Below are 15,983 nucleotides of genomic sequence, written 5' to 3'. Positions count from 1 at the left end.
GTGGGGGGATCGCAGTCACTGTCACGAAACAAAATGCATGAACTGCTGAATGGAAAACAAATCTGCTTTGTAAACTCACCCAAGTCACTATAAAAAGTTTAAAAAATATATATTAAGCAACAGCATATAAGATCAATATACAAAAATCAATGATATTTCTACATATTAGCACCAAACAACAAAAAACTGGTATTTAAAAATCAGTGCCACTTATAATAGCATCAAAACATAAAGAAATACTGAGAGGTAAGTCTCACAAAAGTGGTGTAAGACCTGACAAAAAAGACCAGATAACAGTGTTAGTTTCTGAGTTTTAACAAAGGGAAGATATTAATATTCGGTGAAACAGGGCAAAGGGCATAAGGTAACTCTCTGTATTATCTTTGGCACTTTTCTGTGTGTCTACAATTATTCCAAAATAAAAAGTTATTTTTAAAAAATATGTATAATGGCACTAAAATATTACAAAGTGATAGATATTACAAAATGATAAATATTACAACGTGACAAAGACCTGTAGACTAAAAACCATAAAACATCACGGAGGGAAACTGAAGATGACCTAAATAAGTGGAGAAATACACAATGTCCACAGATTGGAACATTCAATATTGTTAAGATGACAATTCTCCAAAAAGCGGTTGACAGACTCAAAGCAATCCCAATTAGAATTCCAGTGGGCTTTCTTCTTGTTTTTGTTAGAAATTAATAAGCTGTTTCTAAAAACCATATGGAAATCCAAAGCAAGCAGAATACAGCTAAAACATTTTCTGAAAAAAAGTACAAAGTTAGAACATTTACAGCTCCCTCATTTTAAGACTTACAAAGCTAGAGTTATCCAGATAATGTGTGAAGATAAAACAGATCAACAAAACAGAACAGAGACCACACAATAATCCATACATACATGGTCAAGTGATTCTGAAGACCATGCAAAGGCAGTGAGTGAAGAAAAGGACAGTATTTTCAACAAATGATGCCGGAACAGCTCAGCGACTACGTGCAAAGAATGAACTTGAAGCACTGCACAAAGGACTTGGGGTGGCACCCTCCACTGACCTACTGGAACTTCACAAGGGGCAGAAACACCAACAACCCAAAGCTGACTCCTAGAGGCCAGACATGCTGCCAGCCTCCAACCTTTTTTTTTTTTTTTTTGTTTTACCAACTCTGACACCAACTGCCCCTCCCACAGCACACTCTACTTCTCTGCTGAGGTTGGTAATTCATTGCAATGGCCACATACAACTCACAGATGATACTCACAATTATGGGGTTTATCACGGAAGTAACAGGCTACAGTTCAGGTTCAGGAACACTCAAGATACAATTCTTCAATCAGGACAGCCTCCCCTCGGCCGTGCCCTCAACTGCACCTCTCTTTGATCCCGGGGTCTCGGCCTGGCCTCTGCCCTGTTGGGGCAAGTGTTACAAAGCTCTTTGAGCTCTGCTGATAGCTGCATCTAGGCACATCCCACTGGCTAGCAAGCCTCCTGCCCAAAGGCCCTCAGCTTTCTCACTCTGTGGGCCACCACGCCTGTCACTCTGTCTCGTGCCTCTTGGCTCCACCACTGCTGCTGTCTCTCTGCCAGTTGTCTCTACTGTCTCTCTGCTAACAATGTCCAGAGCAGGGACCTCAGGTCCAAGCTGTGCTCCATTCTACTTCCAGCTCTTCTCTTGATGACTGTGAGATTCCCCCCCTTCTGCCTCTAGAAGGCTCATTTTAAGCCTAGCAGAATGACAAAACTGACCAATCCCCATATTAGGGTTCCATACACATTATTTTTATAGTCCCACCCCCAAAAGGATGTCACGTACCTTATTTACATACTAGCAAGCTATCCAACCCCACTGGTGGGCTACCAACACCTTACATTTGCATAATTCCACTCAGCAGTCTGGTGGGAGTCACAGAGACCAGGGCTAGAAGAGCCAGATCAAGAAATTCACTGCATCGCAACCACAAATAAAAATTAACTCCAAATAGATCATAGACCTTTAATGTAAAACCTACGGTAAAGTTTATAGAGGTTTTTTTTTTTTTAAAGTGGAAAATCTTTGGAACTTTGGGTTAGGCAAAAATTTATTTGATGTCACATCAAATGCATGAGCTCTTAAAAAAATTGATAAATTAGACTTCATCAAAATTTAGAATACATGCTTGTCCAAAAACAAGAAAACAGACTGGAAGAAAATATTTACAAACTACACATCTGAAAGAGGACTTTGTATCTAGAATATAGAAAGAGCTCTTAAAACTCCTTAAGAAAACAACCATCCCCACCAGGCACAAAAGATCTGAAGAGACACGTCACTAAAGAAGATGTACCAATGGCATAGAAGCATATAAAATAAGCTCAGTTATGATTCATTATTGGAGAAATACAAAAAAGGCAAATTAAAGCCACAAGAAAACACGACTTCATACCTATTAGAATACGTAAAATTAAACAGACTGGCCATCCAATGTTGGCAAGAACATGGAGTAACTGGAATTCTCACACACTGCAAATGGGTATGTAAAATAGGATACACACTAGAAAGACGTTTGCAGTTTCTTAAAAAGCTAAATATACATCTACCACATGACCCAGGCATCTCACTCACAGATATTTAATGGAAGCCTATGTACAAAGACTTGCACTCAAATGTTCACAGCAGCTATAGTTGCAATAGCCAAAAAACAGGAAACAACCCACATGTCTGCCAACAGGTGAATAGATAAACAAATTGTGGTATTTTTTGTTTGAACAATGTATTTGTCATACAATAAAATGTCACTCAATGAAAAAAATGAGTAAAACATGCAACGACATGGAAGAATCTCAAAATAACTATGCTGAATAAGAAAAAAAAAAAAAAGACCAAAAAAGAATGAACACTGGATGGTTCTATTTACATAACATTCTAGAAAAAGTAAGGGGCAGTGACAGGAAACAGAACTGTGGTTCCCTGGGGATAAGGAAGGCCACAGGAAGGGCTGGGAGAAGGAAAATACGAGGAAATTTTTGGAGGTAATGGATGTTTAGTATCACAATTGTGGTGTAGTTTCCTGGGTGTACACATGTATCAAAACCTATAAAACGATACAAGGTTGTGCAACTTATTACATGTCAATTACCTCTCAATAAATTTCTTAAAAAAAAAAAAAAAAACACTATCCTTCCAACAAGCACACAAAAAGATGCTCAACATCATTAAGTGATTGTTGTTGTTAGGCGCCATCGAGTCAGCTCTGACTCATAGCGACCCCATGCACAACAGAACGAAACACTGCCCGGTCCTGTGCCAGCCTCGCAATCCCTGCTATACCTGAGCCCATCGTTGCAGCCACTGTGTCAACCCATCTCGCTGAGGGCATCCCCATTAGAATAGCAATGACAAAAAATGAAAACACAGGTGTTGGCAAGGTTGTAGAGACACTGGAACCCTCATCTATTACTGCAGGGAACGTAAAATGGTGCAGCACTGTGGAAAAACCAATGTGGCAGTTTCTCAAAAACTTAAACATACAATTACCACATGACCCAGCTATCCCGATCCTAGGTGTGTACCCTGAAGAAATGAAAGCACAAATGTAAACAAACTTGTGCGCCAACGTTCCACCCAGTACTTCTCCCAACAGCCAAAAGGCAGGAATAAGCAAGTGTCCCCCAACAGATGAATGACAAACAAAACGTGCTGCGTGCACGCAAGGGGTACCACGCAGCCACAAGGAAAATGAAGTCCTGATGCCACAGGACGAATGGACCTCGAAAACATGCTGGAACAAATCAGTCACAAAAGGACAGGTCTGTGCGACCTCACTTGTACAAAATAAACAAATACACAGAAACCAAGATTATTAGTGGTTACCTGAGATGGAAGGAAACAGCTCTGGTAGCGCAGTGGTAAGGCATTTGGCTACTAACCAAAAGTGGTGTGAACCCACCAGCCTCTCCATGAGAGAAAATGAGGCAGCCTGCTTCCGTAAAGATTTGCAGCCTTAGAAATCCAATGGGGATTGCTACAAGTCAGAACTGACTCGATGGCTTTGAGTCTGGCTTTGGTTTTGGGGTGGAAGGGAGGAGGAAGGGGGAGTTTTTCTTAGGGAGCACTGGGTTTATGTTAATGGTGGTGGACTAATTGGAGAAGGATAGCAATAATGGTCTCACAACCTGAGGAATGGAATCAATGTCACCGCCTTGTACTTGTAGAAATTGATGAGATGGGTTCTGTTCTGTTATGGGTATTTTCAACAAAACAAACAAAAACCACCTTACCAAAGAACAACTTGCCTAGCAAATACAGGTTATAGGACGCTTAAGGTCCTTTCAGGTCAAAACAGCTGCAGTCTAGCTGGCACACAAGGGGTTACCAAAAGTACAGTCTGTACTGATCAGTAAATGTCCCATAACGTCACTTTTAAAAAGTGAAGAATTATACAGAAGAGAAACGTGATGTAGAGAAAAAACACAGTGCCTGAGATGGAACTTTCATTAGTGGCAACTACCTCTATAGATCTCTGATGGATCAAACAGTATCTAAACTGTGGCTATTTGCTCTCATAAACTAAAAAGAACCTGGTTAGTAGCAATGATGTCAGATTTATCTCCAAGTAAGTTCCTCTGTTTAAAAGGCAGAATAGAGGAGTTTATAGTTCAATTACATAAATATCAATTTTTCTTCCCAATGACTCTGAGAGCATTAATACCATTTTTTAAGGTCAGATTCAGCAACAGTACCGTTGCCTACATTCTAATCAAACACAGACAGAATAGAAAGATCTGAAATGAGGGCCCACGCCAAAACCACCACGTTCTCTGTGGTGCAAGGCAGGAGGAACAACGGGAAGCCATGTGGAAATGCCCCACTCTCCCACCCACAGCTTGCTCCTGCTACTTCACCCTACCTAGCTAGGACTGCAGCAGACATAGGTGCAGGACCAGGTTTGAAAGACTCTCAGATGCTTCGCCGTTAGTTGCTTCTGCCTAGCACAGGGCTGTGTGAGTTTGCTGAACTGAATGGAAGAGACGCAAACAGGACTGGGGAGGCATTTGTGCAGGAGATCCAGAGTCTAATTCTGGCTCGATTAGGCATCAGCCTGTGTGACAATGGTTCAGCCACTTTATTATCTCATCCAAAAACCAAACTCCCCACCACTGAGTTGATTCTGACTCATAGCAACCCCCTTTGGGCTTCCAAGGCGGTACATCTTTATAGAAGTAGATTGTCCAGTCTTCCTTCCATGGAGTGGCTGGTGGGTTTGAACCGCCAACTTTCTGATTAGCAGTCAAATGCTTTAGGCACTACACCACCAGAGCTCCTTTATTATCTCATCAGTAAAATGAAAAGTTTCTCTCTCTCTCACAATACATGCACGCAAAAATTTTAATCAGTAGGGTAAGTAAAGGATAGGAAACTTGCAGAATGGGAGAGAATTTCTATATTCAGGTCAACTTATCAATAATTGAATGTAAAACTTTTTAATGAACAATCTCTGTCTCCCAGAAACTATGTCAGATGCTTAGAACACAGAGATCACCATGCGGCCTGTCCTTAACGAATTGACAATGCAGCTGGGTAGACAACTAAGACACAATGAACTACAAGTACCAAATACGATGAGTTTGGTCCTACGACAGAGGAAAGCACAAGAGTAATGGGAGCACTCATGAGGAAACACCACCACCGCTAGTGCACCAGCTCACACCGCCACTAGTGCACCAGCTCACACGCTAGTGCACCAGCTCACAACCGCAGAAATCTAGGATGTATAGGAAAAAGCCAAGAGAATTTCATAGAAAAGGTTCAAATGCAATAAGCAAAATCCAACAAGTTGAATTTTAAGTTTAACATAAGTTTTGAAAATATTCTCAGTAATTATTATTAGCAACTAGAGGTAATTACAACTCAAAGACAGTCTGCCAGTCTTAGGAGAATCTTTTAAATAACAGAAGCACAAAAAATCTGAGATTCTCTTATTTGAACTGACTATAAAATGGTATTTTTGCATGATTTTAAGGCTAACAGAAATCCATCTTTTCTTCTAAAACTGTATTTCAATTTTATTTATCGATTTTGACATTTGCTTTGGTAGAAAACATAGCTAGTTACGATTTACTACTCATAAAACATTTAAAGAAAAAAATAGCAACAAAAACTTTCCCACAGGCAAAACGCAGAGTCGTGTTCTAAGTACACAAAGATTAAATATTAACAATTTAACCAAGGTCACTAGCGCCTTTTTGGTTTGTTCTTCCCTGAGAGTGGATCATTTGTTTAAAAAGAAAGAAAGGGTGGGTGTATAGGAGAAGTGGGGAGGAGCCAGTTTCCCACAGACTTCCTCCTGAGGAACTTACAGTGCTGATCACAATCAACTCTGGCGAACACTACTTGATTCTCATGTGGGTACTCTTCCTTAATGACATTGGAAGCTTCCTCGAAAATTGGATGCAACATCTGGCTGAAACGACACCTACACACAGAGAAGGATAGCAATTAGAAGTGAAAGCAGAAATAAGGAAATTCCAGTTATCATCCATTTATATCTCATATATGTACCACCAACAACTTTGTAGGACAACTGCATATTTAATTTAATCAAGATGCCGTTCACTGGAGAGGAAGACAATTTGGAACATCCCACATCAATTCAAAGACTGTATAAATTGAAAGATTTCAGTCGCATTAAACAAATTGCCAATACTATGGAGCATCTGGTTAAGGATCTATTACAGAGGCCATGAAACGAGTCTGAAATAAGCCCTCTATCTTAGATACCTACTAGGACCTTTGCTACTGAGTCAGCATGGAGAAAAGAAATCAGCTTTCTGTAAATAAAGCATGTATTCTTAAACAACTGCATAAAATCTTTAAAATGGTAAGTTCACTGCAGGTATAAAATATTAACCTGGCTAGTTCAATCAAACTCTCCTAGGCAAATTAGCAAGCTAAAGAAATAAGCTATATTCAAAGAATATAATGAACTCTTCCCTTCAAAATTTACCCTTTTTCAAAATGAGCATTTACATCTATTTATACTAAGTCCAGAAGCAAATTTTGTTAATTCCTAAACTAGACTTCCTGCCCATTATTTCCTTTTCTTGTTTACTTTAAAAAGAAGTGGATAAACGCCATAATATTCTCAACACTTGACACTTCTAATTCTGACTCTCCCTTAATCAGGCCAAGCACTTCACAAACAAGCTGCTAGTCATAAACAGGACCTGGTAAGAAGGGAACAGTCCCAGTCAGCACACTGTCAGCCGGATTAGAACATTTTATTACATGCAAAGGTCCTGAAAATCTGTGAACCACCGGAAACTTTAATTGCTACTATTGCTTTCAGTCCTTTTCCACCGAGAAATTTACTTAAATGTAGCCTTTGAACTCTTCAGTCCACACGCTATTAGGTCATACGTTTTTAGCTCTACTTCAATAAAGATAGCATCATGCCTATGGAAGAACTCAAGCTTTATACTTCCTCCCTGTTTCCTCTTACGTATACCTCCTCTAGCCCACTCACCTGCCTTCCTAGGGAGATGTCCTAGAATATATCAAGGAGACACAATCTGCATCTTCACTCTCTTGCTTTCAAGTGGCTCTTTCCTCTTTTAGCATTCTTAAATCTCTCCCAGCTGGGATAGGTGGGTGGGGTCTGTGGACATCAGGGACCATGTCTCATTTGACTCCCTATTCTAATAAGCATTCAGTAGATATCTATTAAATAAATAAGCTGACAGGATGGAGGAACTCCTGAGGCTAGGCCCACAGGTTTGTGGGTTCTTACAGTTACCAAGAAGCAGGGTGCTAGAGGGGGTAGGCAAGAGGCGAGGGGACTGATTAACAGTTGCTTGAAGAACTAAGAAGTGGCACAGTAAACAATCAGTGGACTTGCTTCTGGCTCAAGGGCAAAATAAAGACTCACATCAAGGACTCCTTCCTAGATTGTCTAGTTTGCTGCCCAGTAAGCATTTAAGCACAGGTTCAAGTTTAAAAAAGGATCAGTTTTAATACCAAAAGGTAAAAAGAGAAGATGAAATAAAAGTTCGATCCCAATATGACTGTACCCTAACAATCATGTATCCAAACATATGGAAAGATTACCTTTACAAAACTAAAATCACAGAAGCAATGGATCTATTAAAAGGCCCTTAAGGATCACATGAGGCCCATCTCCAAACTAGTGCTTGAATCAACCCTTTATAAATCAACTAAACAGGTGCAAGTCTTTGCAGGGACCTTTAGGGGCACTTACTAGCAGGACCCAGTGGAGGAAAAAAATAAGCTTTGAAGTCAAACATACCAAAAAATTCACTGCCATTCAGTCAATGCCAACTCATAGCAACCCTGTGGAACAGAAGAGCACTGCCCTTGAGGGCTTCCAAGGCTGTAATCTTTACAGGAACAGACTGCCACATCTTTCCTCTGGTTAGCAGCCAAGCTCTTAACGACTGCACCACCAAGGCTCCTTGGAGTCAAACATACCTGAGTTTAAATCTCAGTTCTACCACTTACCAGGTCTATGACCCTTCTTAGACTCAATTTCCTTAACCTAAAAGGAAAATTATAATACCTACCTGCAGGGCAGTTCAGAGCACTGAAAACAAGGTTTGTAAAGAACCTGGCCCATCATAGCATCATTAAGGATCTCCACTATGGTTTATTATACTCTGAAGCATATCACTATTTTTAGGCAGCTCTACTGGAGAATTCTTTCTTAAACTATGCCATATCAGTACTTCCAGAGGGAATTCAGGACCTATCCTCTGGGGCTACAACAACTGTAAGACTATGTCTTGCAGCCAATAACCTAAGTGTTTACAGCTGAACAAAAGAGCACTCATCTACAAACAACTCAAGGTACTCTTTGGGTAATATGATTTCCCAAATAACTGAAATTAATTTCTCTTTCTTACAACATACAAAACTCCTCAGCCAAGAGAACTGCAATTCTAGTTTCTACTGTCATAATCTTGTCAGATAAGCTTGAAAAACTATTCCCCTGGATCTGTTTTCTTATTTTTACAGTGAATGACTGGACTAGACAATCTTCCACCAAATTGCATGGCTCATGTTCTCGCTGGACAATTTACCTTGGAAATGCCACCTTTCTTACACACTGCACACGTATAAACGGTATTTTCTCTGTACAGCGTCAGCTTTTCACTGAATTCTTTAAACATCCAGATGATACATACATTCATTCCTTCAGTAAATATTTACTGTGTACTTATTTGCCATGTATTATGCAAAGGTCTTGGGTTTTGATTTTGAAAAAGATTGATTGGGTCATTGTTTTCACAAAGCTAACAATGTAGTAGGGGGCCAGCAACTAAACTATAGCATACAAATGCTGTAACAGGTAACTGTGGTGTTAGGGGAAGGCGGAAGAGTTCCAACTTGACTGGAGAAGGAAGTGGGACAGTGATCTAGGAAGGCAACCTGCAGAAAGTGGCGACTAATCTAAAACTCAGAAGATGATTAGGACTTAGGTAAAGCCATGGGTGAGAGAACAGTGATCCATCCAGCGAGCAGAAATATGACTGAAGATGTAGTGATGAAGAAGTACAGAGCATTACATAAGGTGAAAGCAGCGTGACTGGAGCGCAATGTGGGAGTGGAGACAGCAAGAGATAAAGAGACCCAGCTGTAGGGTTAATCAGGCAGCAGGCCCAGGTGAGGGACTTCAGTTTTAACCCAGAGGCAACGGAAAACTACTTAGGGGTTTAGAGATGGGGTGCAGACTCATCTGATTTGCATTTAGGAAAGACCACTCTGACTTACATTGTGAAAAACAGACTGGAGACATATTAAATCAAAACTAAACTAAACGCACTGCCGTCGAGTCAGACCCAACTCATAGCGACCCCTCCTTGGGTTTCTGAGGCGGTATCACTACGGAAGTAGATTGCCCAACCTGCCTTCCAAGGAGTGGCTGGTGGGTTTGAACCACTGGCCTTCTGGTTAGGCACTACGCCACCAGAGCTCCCGGAGACATATCAGAGGCACAGAAATGTTGCAGCAATCTAGGGACACTGTAGGACTGTGGCCTGAAGCAGTGAGCAGGTGGTAAACCTAACAGGGTCAAAGGGGGTACAGACTGTTCAGGAATAAAGATTACGGTGCCTGACACTTCCCTCCAGCTGCCGCTCCCTTCCTCCTCTTCCTGTGCCACATCCACTAACATCTACATATCAAGTCTGCTTCAGGTGCTGGGAACACTGAGTAACAGATTACCTCTGTCCTCAAAGTTTCACTGCTAGGACACCAACAACTAAGATAAAAAACAAACCAATGTGGTAAGACAGAGAAAGGAACACTACATGAACACACAAGACAGAATCTGCTTCGGCCGAGGGATGGCGTCGGGAGGGCGTTGGGATGGCGTTGCGGCTTCCGAAAAGAGGTAGCCGATGGTTTGCGCCGGAAAACGTCCACAGCATTCCCCTTCTAAACTTGCCACACTCACAGCCTCACCTCCAAACCCTGCTTCCTTAGGCAAGAAAAATACAGAACTGCAGCATGTAGTTTTAAAAGACTTGCTCTCACATTTGAGTTTTTATGTTACCTGCTTTTAGTTTAGATGGGAGAATGCAATCAGTTCCATTTCTCTCTTAAAACACAAAACCTCATCAGATTAAGTTCCTTTGTTGTGCACAAGCCTTAACTGATTCTGCCTCTGGAATCTAGTCTGTGGAATATTGGTTTGAAACAGAAAAAGTCTTCCTTACCTACCCCTTCATAGCAAGGAAAAAGTCACCTGTAACAAGTTTTAAAAATAGCATAAATGATGCAGAAACAAAAGCACAAAGATTATTACTTACCAGTCAGCATAAAAATTTACTAAAGCAACATCAGCATTGTCTGAAATTGAAAAACAAAACCAAACAACCAAAGTTATTTGTGATTATACATAATTGTGACATAATTGAAGATAAAGTTTTCATCGTGGTCTTTTCCCATTATAAGGGCCCCACTAAGATTACAGAGTAATTTAAGCACCCTCTCACTCAGAAATTCATCTATAGAGTCATGGGCTGCATTACCACACCCTCCATTTTTCACCTTCACTGCACATGAAAAGACTATCAAGCAAATGAGAAATCAAACTCTGATCAGACAAGGAAGTTACTCAATAGCTTACTCTCCATAAAAAGTGTAATGGCAGAGAATATACAAAGTTTAAAATCAATTCTGGAATAATCTGGATTTTAATGACCTATTTTTTGATATTCTATTTCCATGAGTAACTGATTAACTCTGCAAGTAACATCCTATTTTACATTAGAGGCCTGTATGACCAAGTGATTTCAACATCTCTCATGTCCCACTTCACTGCAACAAGTAACCTACAACTATCAGTACTGCAGAGGGGCACTTATTCTGGTTCCTGTTCATTTTCTTCTCTGCTGCAAAAATAACCATCATTTGCACATGAGGATGTGAGAAAGGTATGAGAAAGATGTCACTGTAGGACATCTGCCTAAAGCTAATTCAGAGAAACTGAGGTAAACTCCTGAAATACCAAAATAAAACAGGAAGTTATTCTACATGGCGGAAGATAAAAGGAGTGAGAATGATACGTGAGTTTCAATTCTCATCTTTCTTTTTTACCTTCAAAGCACTTTCTATTCACCTGTTCATTCATTCTCAAGCAGTGGTTCAAAGAGTGTTAGAAGCATCAGCATCACCTAGGAACTTACAGAATGCAAACTTGGGGGGCAAGGCCTAGCAGGATTTAATAAACTCTACAGGCGATTCTGATGCATGCAGAAGTGCACAGAACCTCTACTCTGATGAGATCCTATAAGGTAAGAATAGACCTTTTATCATTAATACCAATTCCAGGAACACAAACAACCTATGATGCTCAATGAATGTAATAACTCCTTTCACCGCTATTACTTTTGGTTTTATTATGCTCAAAACAGTGGGTAAAATGGAGTGCTTAAAAAAAAAGTATGTATACTATATGTTTTTTAAAGCTCCTAAGTTGTCATATTCTATCAACCATGTCTTCACCTTACTCTACTATTTTTAAAAACAAGAAAATTCCCCCTTCAAGTTAATTACATTTACAACCACATTTTCAGCAAATAAAGCATTCCTTCAAATACTTATTGAACATATGGCCAGATGATAATAATGAGATTAGAGTAGGTACTTAGTTAGAATAAAAAAAGACAAAAAATTTCTAGGCTGTGTCCCAAGGTCAGGAAAAATCAGTACTGCACAGCAGGAAGCTGCTGGCTTCAACCCCGGCTTTAGCAAAATAGTTCATGAATTATTAAGAGTGATATCGACAACAAGGCAAAGGCATAACACAAGACAAATTTATAAAAATGCTTATAAATTTACTTATTTACACAGTAAACTATGCATCTTAAGAAATTTTACTGAAGATGAAAACTGAAAGCACTCAGTCAGCTATGGAGTTCACCTGAATGCCATCTTTCCCACTATTCTAGGTAACTGAGATTTTACTGTGTTTGTGTAAACACAATACAGTGTATTTTTTAAAATGTACTTTAAAAGATATCTAGGTACTTACTTAAAATTTCATCTATATTCTCTGTATCAAGACTTGTTATTTCAGTTGTTACAGGAGTAAAAACCCAAGTTACCTGAAAATTTAAAAATATGTGAAATTAATAAATGTTTTCAGAAATGGAAAATAAAGCAGAATGTCTTAAAAAAGAAAATTATGAATAAAGTCAGTTCCACTCATACTTCAGGTGAGGCTTGCTATACTTCCAAATATATGAAAGAGATAATTTCTAAACAGCTAAAAGAACTGAAATGTTAGTCACCCTTTAAATACTTTCAACAACTTTATCCTTAAAGCTCCACACATCAGAAACTACCAGAAGATGATCAGTTTTGAAAACATTTCACATAAAACCAGAGCTAAGTGTACTGATTCCCTCCTACCTACCATGCTTCTAAGATAGAAAAAAGTAATAAATGGAACAAGTCAAGGCAGACTTTTGCAAACTATGAAACAAAAATCTTTTTTTTTTCCCCTTGCTGGTGATGACAATGTGTTAAATGATAGAGTATTAAAAACAGGAAGAAGAAGAAGGATATTTTTTGCTTCTATTTTAATGTGGCTGAAAGCCAAAATTCAAGTCTATCAAAGAAAATCTTAGCCTGCCATCTGACAACCCAAAGAAATATATAATTTTACTCTGGACCCAAAGAGACCACCAATAGCTGCATTAGATGGCTGCTGCAAGCTTTTAAGACCTCAGTCTAAACTGAGACCCCAAACTAGCATGTAGAGCAGTGTTTTTGTGTACTTTGTGATGTGCCCCTAGGCCCATGGTCCCAAGCCAGCAAGCCCAGCTACTTTTTGGTTGCAGCTAAGAAGTTCTCATTTGCCCCCATTAGCTCCACTACATATAGGGACATTTTTACAGCACGTACAAATACATATTTCTGCCAAATCGATCTATATATGATCATGGGTATATTCTCATTTGCCTACCCATACCTGATACTCACACCCGACCTGTCCACTGACGTATCCACCTGCAGAGTGTTTATTACTGATAATGCAGCACTGTCTCTGTACAAGTATTTACCTTCATGGTCTGTCCTTCTTGTGCACCTCTCCATGTCTCCCTTTTCCTTACTGTTACCGTGCAGGTCACCTGCTTTTGGTACACTACCTTTCCCCTCACCCAAATCAATATGTCTCTCACCTATCTAGCAATTTTCCCTCCCTGCCCCCAACCCTGGGAGCTCTGGTAGCATAGTGGCTAAGACACTTGACCGCTAACCAGAAGGCTGGCGGTTCAAACCCACCAGCCACTCCTCGGAAGCAAGGTTGGGCAATCCTACTTCCGTAGTGATACTGCCTCGGAAACCCAAGGAGGGGTCGCTATGAGTCGGGGCCGACTCGACGGCACATAACAACAACAACAACAACAGCCCCCAACCCTGGTAACCAAAACAGTTAAGTTTTCTTCCATGTGTAAACTTTCCTTGACTTTTCATAATAGTGAACTCATACAATATTTGTCCTTCTGTGATTGACTTATTTCACTGAGCATAATGTTCTCCAAGTTCATCCATGTTATGAGGTGTTTCGTGGATTCTTCGTTGTTCTTTAATGTTGCACAGTATTCCATTGGGTGTATGTAAAGTGAAGAAAATCAAAGACGCATATAAACAATTAGTCCAAGGGACTAGTGCACCATGGGAACCTCGGCCTCTATGACCCTGAGACCAGAACTAGAGTCAGGTATCGCTGCCCACCGCTCAGAAAGGGGTCAAAATCGGAGATCCCCAATACAGTGGGAAAATGGTGGAAGAGAACTCAAAATCATAAAAGACCAGGATTACTGGTCTTATAGACACTGGTGAACACCCTAAGACTATGGTCCCTAGTCACCCTTTGGGCTGGAAATTGAACTCACTCCTATGGCATAACTTTCAGTCCCAAAACAGACAGGACTACCAGATCTTACACCAGGGAAGTACAGAACAATCAATCATGGGAGGTCAGAAGGGCGGTATTTGCACAGGGAGACAGCTCCAAAGAGAGGAATGTATAGGAAAGAACAACAACTCCAGGGAGGAAGCAGGAAGAGAGCTATTAGACTGTGGGGATTGCAATCGATGTCAGGAAACAAAGTGTGTGTGAACTATTGAATGGAAAACAAATTTGCTCTGCAAACTTACACCCAAATCACAACAAAAAGTTTTGGGTTTTTTCTAAAATATTTAAAAAATTTTTAATTTAATTTTTAAAAAAGATACAATTTTAAAGTAAATTAGCCATTTATTTTAAAAGTATACTTTTACAGTGTATTTTATTTTCAGGTTGCGTCTTTAATACATTTTGTGTTTGCTGCCTGGAGAATTTTGTGTTCAAATCAGAGTTCCTGTATGAAAATTCATTCATCGATTCGATGCAGTTTATTTAGGATCAACCAATGCCAGCATCTGATCAAGGTACTAAAGACTATTCCTCAACCTATTCATTCATAAACACTTTAGGACTCACAACAGTTAAAACTCACAAGTTTTATAATTCACCAACAATTCAATTTCTAGATAGTACTAAGAGACATGTTGATGCTGCTGGCACATTAATACCAAACCCAAACCCAAACTCAACATAACAATCCTTTTAGAACAGAGTAGAACTGCCCCATTGGTTCCAAGGGTGTAAATCTTTATGGAAGCAGATTGCCTCATCTTTCTCCTTTGGAGTAGCTGGTGGGTTTGAACTGCTGACCTTTTGGTTAGCAGTCGAACGCTGTAACCACTGCCCCGGCACATAAAAAAGCCTATATGGTTATTTAAATTATTTTAATAAATTTACACTTTTCTTAGAAAAAGTCAAAAATGACATTAAGTCTTATTTCAAGTTACCATAATGTGTAGCCAATAGCTGACTACCATTTCTGCCAGCAATCAATAAAATTACACTCTCCTACGAGGAAGCTAGGAGTTCCTGGGTGATGCAGACGATTAACATCTCAGCTGCTAACCAGAACGTTGCAGGTTCTAGTACACCCAGAAGTAACAAGAAAAGCCTGGGGATCTAGACCCAAAACTCAGCCACTGAAAACTGTCCGAGCACAGTTCTGCTGGGCAACAGATGGGGTCACGAGGAATCAGAACTGCCTCAACAGCAGCCTGCACTGGGAAAAGCCAGCTCCCGGCCCGACACCAGACCCGCTGCCCAGGCGAGGCCGGCTCCCAGCGACACCCAGCTAGCAGCCAGCTCCCAGCGTAATACCAGACGCTGCCGCCCAGGTGAGGCCGGCTCCCAGCGACACCCAGCTAACAGCCAACTCCCAGCCAGGACGCTGCTGTCCAGGCGAGGCCGGCTCCCAGCAACACCCAGCTAACAGCCAGCTCCCAGCCCAATACCGGACGCTGCTGTCCAGGCGAGGCCGACTCCCAGCGACACCCAGCTAGCAGCCAACTCCCAGCGTAATACCGGACGCTGCCGTCCAGGCGAGGCCGGCTCCCAGCGACACCCA

At 40.6% G+C, this 15,983-nt stretch overlaps 1 protein-coding gene across 1 annotated transcript in view; it reads right to left on the bottom strand.

Annotated features, from left to right (window-relative positions):
* The window catches only part of ERP44 (endoplasmic reticulum protein 44), an 82,601-nt gene extending 69,027 nt beyond the window's left edge, over positions 1 to 13,574 (bottom strand). The window contains exons 1-4 of the mRNA XM_042782236.1: positions 13,569 to 13,574; positions 12,536 to 12,608; positions 10,809 to 10,848; positions 6,342 to 6,457 (exon numbers count right to left, since the gene is read on the bottom strand). Of these exons, the coding sequence (XP_042638170.1) occupies positions 6,342 to 6,457; positions 10,809 to 10,848; positions 12,536 to 12,608; positions 13,569 to 13,574 (235 nt within the window). The remainder of the gene's footprint in view (positions 1 to 6,341; positions 6,458 to 10,808; positions 10,849 to 12,535; positions 12,609 to 13,568) is intronic.
* Between the last annotated feature and the right edge of the window lie 2,409 nt (positions 13,575 to 15,983).

The sequence above is a fragment of the Orycteropus afer genome, unplaced genomic scaffold (assembly GCF_000298275.1).
Source record: "Orycteropus afer afer isolate SDZICR_OR568_19922 unplaced genomic scaffold, OryAfe1.0 scaffold00267, whole genome shotgun sequence".
Taxonomy (NCBI): Eukaryota; Metazoa; Chordata; class Mammalia; order Tubulidentata; family Orycteropodidae; genus Orycteropus; species Orycteropus afer.
The sequence above is the reverse complement of the archived record's forward strand: the minus strand, read 5'-3'. Positions and strand labels throughout refer to the sequence as shown.